This window comes from Pistacia vera, unplaced genomic scaffold (genome assembly GCF_008641045.1).
Source record: "Pistacia vera cultivar Batoury unplaced genomic scaffold, PisVer_v2 Contig480, whole genome shotgun sequence".
NCBI lineage: Eukaryota > Viridiplantae > Streptophyta > Magnoliopsida > Sapindales > Anacardiaceae > Pistacia > Pistacia vera.
This window is the reverse complement of record NW_022196313.1, coordinates 109,476-117,068: the sequence shown is the minus strand read 5'-3', so window position 1 is coordinate 117,068 and position 7,593 is coordinate 109,476. Positions and strand designations below refer to the sequence as shown.

General features: G+C 36.5%; 1 protein-coding gene across 1 annotated transcript; it reads right to left on the bottom strand.

Annotated features, from left to right (window-relative positions):
- Positions 1 to 1,413: 1,413 nt before the first annotated feature.
- On the bottom strand, positions 1,414 to 4,856 carry LOC116146645. The gene is made up of 6 exons (XM_031432063.1): positions 4,435 to 4,856; positions 3,375 to 3,708; positions 3,045 to 3,113; positions 2,497 to 2,933; positions 2,169 to 2,412; positions 1,414 to 1,731 (listed from the first exon to the last, which is right to left on the bottom strand). The coding sequence occupies exons 1-6, from the start codon at positions 4,854 to 4,856 to the stop codon at positions 1,414 to 1,416; spliced, it is 1,824 nt and encodes a 607-aa protein (XP_031287923.1).
- Between the last annotated feature and the right edge of the window lie 2,737 nt (positions 4,857 to 7,593).

Here is a 7,593-nt window from a genome sequence, read left to right as displayed (position 1 = left end):
CTATAAAATCGACACTCCATGATCACGTGGATGACATGTAAGGATTTGCTTCAAACCAGGGATAAATTGATGAGGTATGGAATAGCTTCTAGAAATGTGTGGTATGTTTGTAATCATGGGCAAGAAACGATCGATCATCCCTTTTTTTGCTTGTTCTTTTACCCAAAGGATTTGGAACCGAATCCTTGAGCTCTCTTCTCTTGGGTACATCACCTGGGCTTAGAACGATTATATTGAACACATAGCTAGTATGTAGAGGAAGAATAAGCTAAAGTACTCTATAGGGAAGTTAAGTTTGGAAGCCACCGTTTACTCTATTTGGAGAGAGAGGAATAGCCGAATTTTTGGTGGGGAATGCAAGGATGCACATACTCTCTACAACTCCATCAAGAATATTGTGAGCGAGAGAGCTATGGACCTCAGGAAGATCATAAAGAATACCTACAATAGAAGACTTGCCGAGAAATGGGATCTCTCCATGTCTATTTTTAAACATCCCATGGGAGCTAATTATATGGTTTGTTGTTATGTGATGGGTTTTTGTTGTGTAAGGGGATTTTATGGAATAGGAACAAGTTGTTTTGCTAGGAATGTGTTTAGGATGATCGAATTAGAACCCTAAGGAAACTAAGTCCTTAAAACCCTAATCTTGAGACGCCATAAAGTTTGATCACTCCTTTTGATAAGTCGAGATTCAAGTATTCAATCAAGAACACAAGAAGGCAAAGCAAATAGCTTTCTGAAATAAACTTCAATTGATAATAATCTGTTCCGAGAAAATAACATGGCTACCCCTTTTTATAAGCGAAAAAAACCCTAAAAGAGAACCTTAGCTAATTGAAAAACAGGTTAGGCCTAAGTACAAGTGAATTAGGCCTAAATGAACCTTAAATAAATAAAAGACTAAAGAATCTAATGATAATTAAAACATTAAAAAAAAAAAAAATTCGAAGATTAAATAAACGAAAATTAAACCCTAAATTAATCCTTGCATCCAACTTGATGTTCCGAATCTACCCCTTGCATGAAAAGATAATAGACCATCCTTGGTGAAGCTTTGAAATCTTCGAATTTAGTCTTACAGTCTTCTAGTACAGCCTCTTTGTATTGCACTTACGTGATCAAGCCTTGCAAAGCCTCTTTCATCCTCTTTGTCTTTGCCCTAGTCATTGGACCGCCAATACCTTGCAAAGGATCTTGAGAATATTTGGGAACATCAACTTGGTCAGCACGTCGATCTCCATTATTCCCCTCCTCTTAGAAAGGATTCGTCCTCAAATCTCCTACATCAAACAAAGATAAATAAGCAACATTAAAAGTTGCACTAACATTACCATAGTCGCTTGTCAAATCTAGCTTGTAGGCATTATCATTGATATGCTCCAAGACGTGAAAAGGTCCATCTCCTCGAGGCTACAATTTTGATTTCCATTGTGTAGGAAACCTCTCCTTACGCATGTGCCAGACAACCTTCAAACGCCCCTTATTGGCTTGCTTAGCATATTGCTCATTCTTCCTTTCAGTGTTGGCTCGAACTCTGACATGTAAATCCTTCACAAAATCTGTCTTTTTCTTACCATCAAGATTAGCATGCTCATTAGTAGGCAAAGGTAAAATATCCACATGTGTTAAAGCATTAAAGCCATAAACAATTTCAAAAGGAGAAAATGAAGAAGTAGAATGAACAGTCCCATTATATGCAAACTCAATATGTGGCAAACACTTCTCCCACTACCTGAAGTTCTTTTGAATGATAGCACGCAAAAAAGTAGAGAATGTCCTATTAACTACTTCAGCTTGACCATCCGTTTGAGGATGTGCAACAGTAGAAAATAACAGTTTGGTTCCTAATTTATTCCATAAAGTGTGTCAAAAATGACTTAGGAACTTAACACCTCTTTCACTAACAATTGTCTTAGGCAACCCATGCAAATAAACCACTTCTTTAAAGAACAAATCAGCAATATGTGTTGCGTCGTTTGTTTTAGAACATGCAATAAAATGAGCCGTTTTACTAAACCTATCAACACAAAATATGCTATCTTTACCACTTTGAGTTCTTGGTAATCCTAAAACAAAATCCATAAATATATCAATCCAAGGTTGATTAGGTACAAGTAAAGGGGTATACAAGCCATACGGTCTAACTTTAGATTTTTCTTGCCTACATGTAATGCATCACAAGCAGATTGCACATCATGCTTCATATTAGGCCAATAAAAATGCTCACATAATGTATCTAAAGTCTTTAGAACACCAAAGTGACCCATCAAACCTCCTCCATGACTTTCCCTAACAAGCAACTCACGAACAGAACAAATAGGCACACATAATTTATCTTTCTTGAATAGAAATCCTTCATGCCTATAAAAATCACCAAACGCACACTTATCACATGCATTCCATACTTGGCTGAAATCAGAATCATTGGCATACAAATCCTTAAGCAATTCAAAACCAAGTAATTTAGTTTGCAATGAAGTAAGTAATACGTACCTCCTAGATAATGCATCAGCCACAACATTTTCCTTGCCATGCTTGTATTTGATTACATAAGGAAACGTCTCTATGAACTCCAACCACTTAGCATGTCTTTCATTAAGCTTACCTTGGGTCTTCAAGAACTTCAAGCTCTCATGATCAAAATGAATGATGAATTCCCTCAGCCACAAGTAATGCTGCCATGTTTGAAGAGTTCTCACTAATGCATAAAGCTCCTTGTCATAAGTAGGATAATTCAATGCTACCCCACTTAGCTTTTCACTAAAATAAGCAATTGGTTTGGAATCCTGCATCAAAACAGCTCCTATTCCAATCTCGGATACAACACATTCTATTTCAAAAGCTTTATCAAAGTTAGGCAAACACAACAAAGGTGCATTAGTTGGCTTATCTTTCAAAGTTTTGAAAGCCCGGTCATGCACATCATCCCACTTAAAAAAAAATATATTCTTTTTAACAAGTTTATTCAAAGGTGCAGCAATAGAACTAAAATCTCTAACAAACCTTCGATAAAAACTTTCTAAACCATGGAAACTTCTCACCCTGTTTGTATTCTTAGGTGTAGGCCAGTCCCTTATTGCCTTTACCTTTTCTTCATCAACACTAATGCCCTGTGAACAAACAACAAATCCAAGAAACACAACAGATTCCATGCAAAACGTGCACTTCTTAGGATTAGCATACAATTGGTGCTCCCTCAACACACCAAACACAACATGCACAAGTTTCACATGTTCATCCAAATTTATGCTATAAACTAAAATATCATCAAAGTAAACTATCACAAATTTTCCATGAAAGCATGCAAGACATGGTTCATTAACCTCATGAATATACTAGGTGCATTAATTAAATCGAAAGGCATTACTAACCACATACAATCCATATTTAGTTTTAAATGCAGTTTTCCATTCATCTTCCTCTTTCATTCGAATATGATAATAGCCATTCTTTAAATCAATTTTAGAAAAGAATTGAGAGCCATGCAATTCATCAAGCATATCATCCAATCTGGGGATAGGTTGTCTATACTTCACCGTTATCTTGTTAATAGCTCGGCAATCCACACAGATGCGCCACATTCCATCTTTCTTTAGGACTAAGAGGACAGGAGCCGAACATGGGCTGAGACTCTCCCTTACAAATCCCTTTTGCAACATCTCATCTACTTGCCTTTTTTTCTCCTTCGTTTCCTCGGGATTAGCTCTATAAGCAGGTCAATTTGGTATGGCAGAACTAGGTATGAAGTCTATTTGATGCTCAACTCCTCTTAAAGGAGGTAATCCATGGGGAATTTCCTCAAGAAATAGGTCCTCAAATTCCTACAATAAAGACATGATAACACTAGGCAAAGATGAGTTAAGGTCGTTAGTAGAAAAATAAGCATCTTTGTACATAAGTACAAGTACTTTTTGCCTCGCCATCATTACACTCTTAACCTCATGTTTTTCAGAGTGTACACTCATTCTTTTATTTTTCTCTTCTTTTTACTCACTTTTCTCTCCATTTTTCCTCTCGACCTCACTTGCTCTCTTTTTATTTTCCTCTTACTAACACTTTTGTTTCTCTCTCATTTTGCACTTTCTTGCTATCCTAATCTGGTCCTCATAAGCTTGCAAAGGTTTGAGAGGGGCTAGTACAACTTTTTTTTTTTTTTTTTTTTAAGTAAGTAATTATAATAATAATAATAATAATAATAAAAAGACTGTACAAAGGCCTAATAAAGGGCAACCAGCCTATTTTGGGACATGCCCCAAAATAGGAATCAAAGGAAACAAGCCTACAAACGGCCATTCACTCTCCTATCAAGGGCGACCAGCCTAGTACAACTTTTTGATTGTTCATTACAAAAGAATAACGATTTTGTATCCATCATGCAACACTCTCCTATCAAACTGCCACGGTCAGCCAAACAATATATGACCAGCATACATCGGTGCCACATCACAAAGAACCTCATCCTCATATTTGCCAATTGAAAAAGGAACCCGAACTTGCTTGTTTACCTTCACTTCTCCATATTCATTCAGCCATTGTAGCTTGTACAGTTTAGGGTGTTTCTCCCACTTCAAATTCAACTTTTCTACCAAAGTACTAGCAACATTAGTACAACTCCCACTATCAATAATCAACGTACATACCTTATCCTTCACGTGGCATCTTGTGTGAAAAATATGCTCGCATTGCTCCTTATCTCCTTCATCCTTAGGCTGTATACTCAGAGCCCTCCTTGTAACAAGTAAATCACCACACATAGGTTCTTCCACTTCAACATCAGAAAAATCCTCCAATGGTGGCATCTCATCGTCACTTGAGCTAGCACTTTCCACTTCTCCATTTGCCCATACAACCATAACTTTTTTGTTTGGGCATTCGGAAGCAATATGTCCGAACCATTGGTGCCTAAAACACTTAATATCACGTGACTTAGTAAGAGTTTCAGTTTCGGGTTTACTTTAGGAATAGCAATTGAATTCTTTGACTTTGCTTCTTCTTTTGCCCTAAAGGCAGCTTTGTTGTCCTTCCAATTTGATCTCCACGGAGAGCTAGAGGACGAACCAGATCTAAACCTCTTAGACGTGATTTGTACAGTAGCTCGTCCATCTCTATGTAATGTTGCAACTCAACGACGTCAGCAATCTCCTTGTTCAATCCAGCAATGAATCTAGCTATGGTTGCTTCTTTGTCTTCCTCTATCTTTGCTCTAATCATGGCGATTTCCATCTCCTTATAATAATCCTCTACACTCATGGAACCTTGAACCAGCCCTTGCAACTTCCTATACAAATCTCTATAGTAATGGCTCGGTATAAATCTCTTGCGTATCACCAACTTCATCTTTTCCCATGATCGAATAGACCTCTCACCATTCCAGCGCCTATTGATCACCAATTAACCCCATCATATACCTGCATAATCTATAAACTCCATGGTTGCTAGGTTTACTTTCTTCTCCTTGGAGTAATTATGACTATCAAATACGTACTCAACCTTTCTTTGCCACTCCAAGTATAGCTCAGGATCTTTCTTTCCTTAAAAAGTCAGAATTGCCATCTTTATACTGCCTATACTGTTATCTCCTTTAGAGTCAACCTTCTTGGCCCATTTATAACTTGTTCTCTCCATTTCAGAATTAGCTTCGTCTTTTTTGTCGAACTCATGTCTTCTATGTGATTTAGAACTGAAAGAGGGCTCCAAATCATTCAATCTCACATTCAGCAATTTTAATTAGTCATTAAAAGCCTTGATGAAGAATTTCATGTCGACCTCTTGTGGTTCTCCTCCTTCCTTACTCATGGTTTCAACCTGTAAAATTAAATAAAATAAAAGGTGTTGTTCCTCACACACTCCCTCACATGTTTGCACTTAAATCAAATTGTTATCACTCGTATTTCACACTATTTTGGCTTTTTCTTTATGTTCTTAACATAATCAAAGTATTCAACAAATCTCAAGAAGCAACTGGTTAGATGGTGACAATCTCAAAAATCAGAACTTTAAAAACTTAGTTGAGGCAAACGGTGAACAGAAAGAACGACCCAAGATGACTCTAAAGAACCAAGAAAAATAAGAAAACTCTAAAAGGAAGCAAAAGACGTGAAAGAAATCACTGGAATTGACGTTAAATGATTAAGAAGGCAAAAGACACAAAAGAACCTTGTATATGCTTGAAACAATCACTAGAACAAAAATAAAGGGAAACTAGAACAAAATAAAGAGGAAACTAGAACAAAATAAAGGAAACTAATTCAACAAGAACAAGAAACTCAAGCAAGAAAAAAAAGAATTGGAAACTTAATTCCACAAAAATAGGATACTTAGCAAAGAGAACAAGAATGGGAAACTTAAGAACTCGAAATTGCCACTTCGTTCTTTTTTTTTTTTTTTTTTTTTTTTTTTTTTTTTTTTTTTTTTTTTTTTTTTTTTTTGCTGCCCTTCTTTTTTTACGCAGAAGAACTATGAAAAGACGAATTCAAATTTTTTTTTTTTTTTTTTGAACCAAGAACGCAAACAAAGAGTGTTGGAGATAAATAACCTGTTTCCAGCAACCAAAGCTTTGATACCAAACAAGTTGTTTTTCTAGGAACGTGTTGAGGATGATCGAATTATAACCCTAATGAAACTAAGTCCTTACAACCCTAATCTTGAGACGCCACAAAGGTTGAAGCATTCAATCAAAAACACAAGAAGGCAAAACGAATAGCTTTCTGAAATAAACTTCAATTAATAATAATCTATTCCCAAAAAATAACATGGCTGGCCCTTTTTATACGCAATAAACCCTAAAAGAAAACCCTATTTAATTGAAAAAGGGGTTGGGCCTAAGTACAAGTGAATTGGGCCTAAATAAACCTTAAATAAATAAAAGACTAAAGAATCTAATGATAATTGAAACATAAAAAAAAAAGCCCAAGATTAAATAAACAAAAATTAATTCCCAAATTAATCCTTACATCCAACTTGATCTTCCAAATCTACCCCTTGCATAAAATGATAATAGACCATCCTTGGTGAAGCTTTGAAATCTTCGAATTTAGTCTTAGAGTCCTCTAGTACAGCCTCTTTGTATTGACTTCCATGATCAAGTCTTGCAAAGCCTCTTTCATCCTCTTTGTCTTTGCCCTAGTCATTGGACTGCCAATTCCTTGCAAAGGATCTTGAGAGTATTTGGGAACATCAACTTGGTCAGCACCTCGATCTCCATTAGGATTTGGTTATATGACATCCCGGCGGGTGATTATGCTAGAAGAGGCTACTATGGCAATTGGAAGACTTGGGGTGTTGATCTAGTGCTTTGTCTTTGTGTCATTAACGGGCCCAACCTTGTTAATGTCCATGTTTATGGAATTCTTCTTGTTAATGCTTATGCGTATGGGTTTTGTATTCTGATACTTTTGAACCTAAGCCAGGGCATGTCCTGTGGTAGGTGAGATTCATTGTATTCTTTAATCTCTGCTTGGTTCCAATCCTTTGACAAGTGGAATGGGAAAAAGAGAAGATTAGGGGTAGACTTAGATAGTATTATTCCCTTGCTCCTAACCCAAGGCTTGTCCTGAGGTAGGTTGGCCAACTTTTAAGCTTTTTGTACAT

Excerpts from the sequence above, each read along its gene's own strand:
- LOC116146645 (XM_031432063.1), bottom strand. The coding sequence starts at position 4,856 with ATGGTTGTATGGGCAAATGGAGAAGTGGAAAGTGCTAGCTCAAGTGAC. Across the intron at positions 3,709-4,434 it reads CTTTGTGATGTGGCACCGAT|AGCTAATCCCGAGGAAACGA; the intron begins GTATGCTGGTCA and ends ACCTGCTTATAG. Across the intron at positions 2,934-3,044 it reads CACCTAAGAATACAAACAGG|TGGGATGATGTGCATGACCG; the intron begins GTGAGAAGTTTC and ends TTTTTTTTTAAG.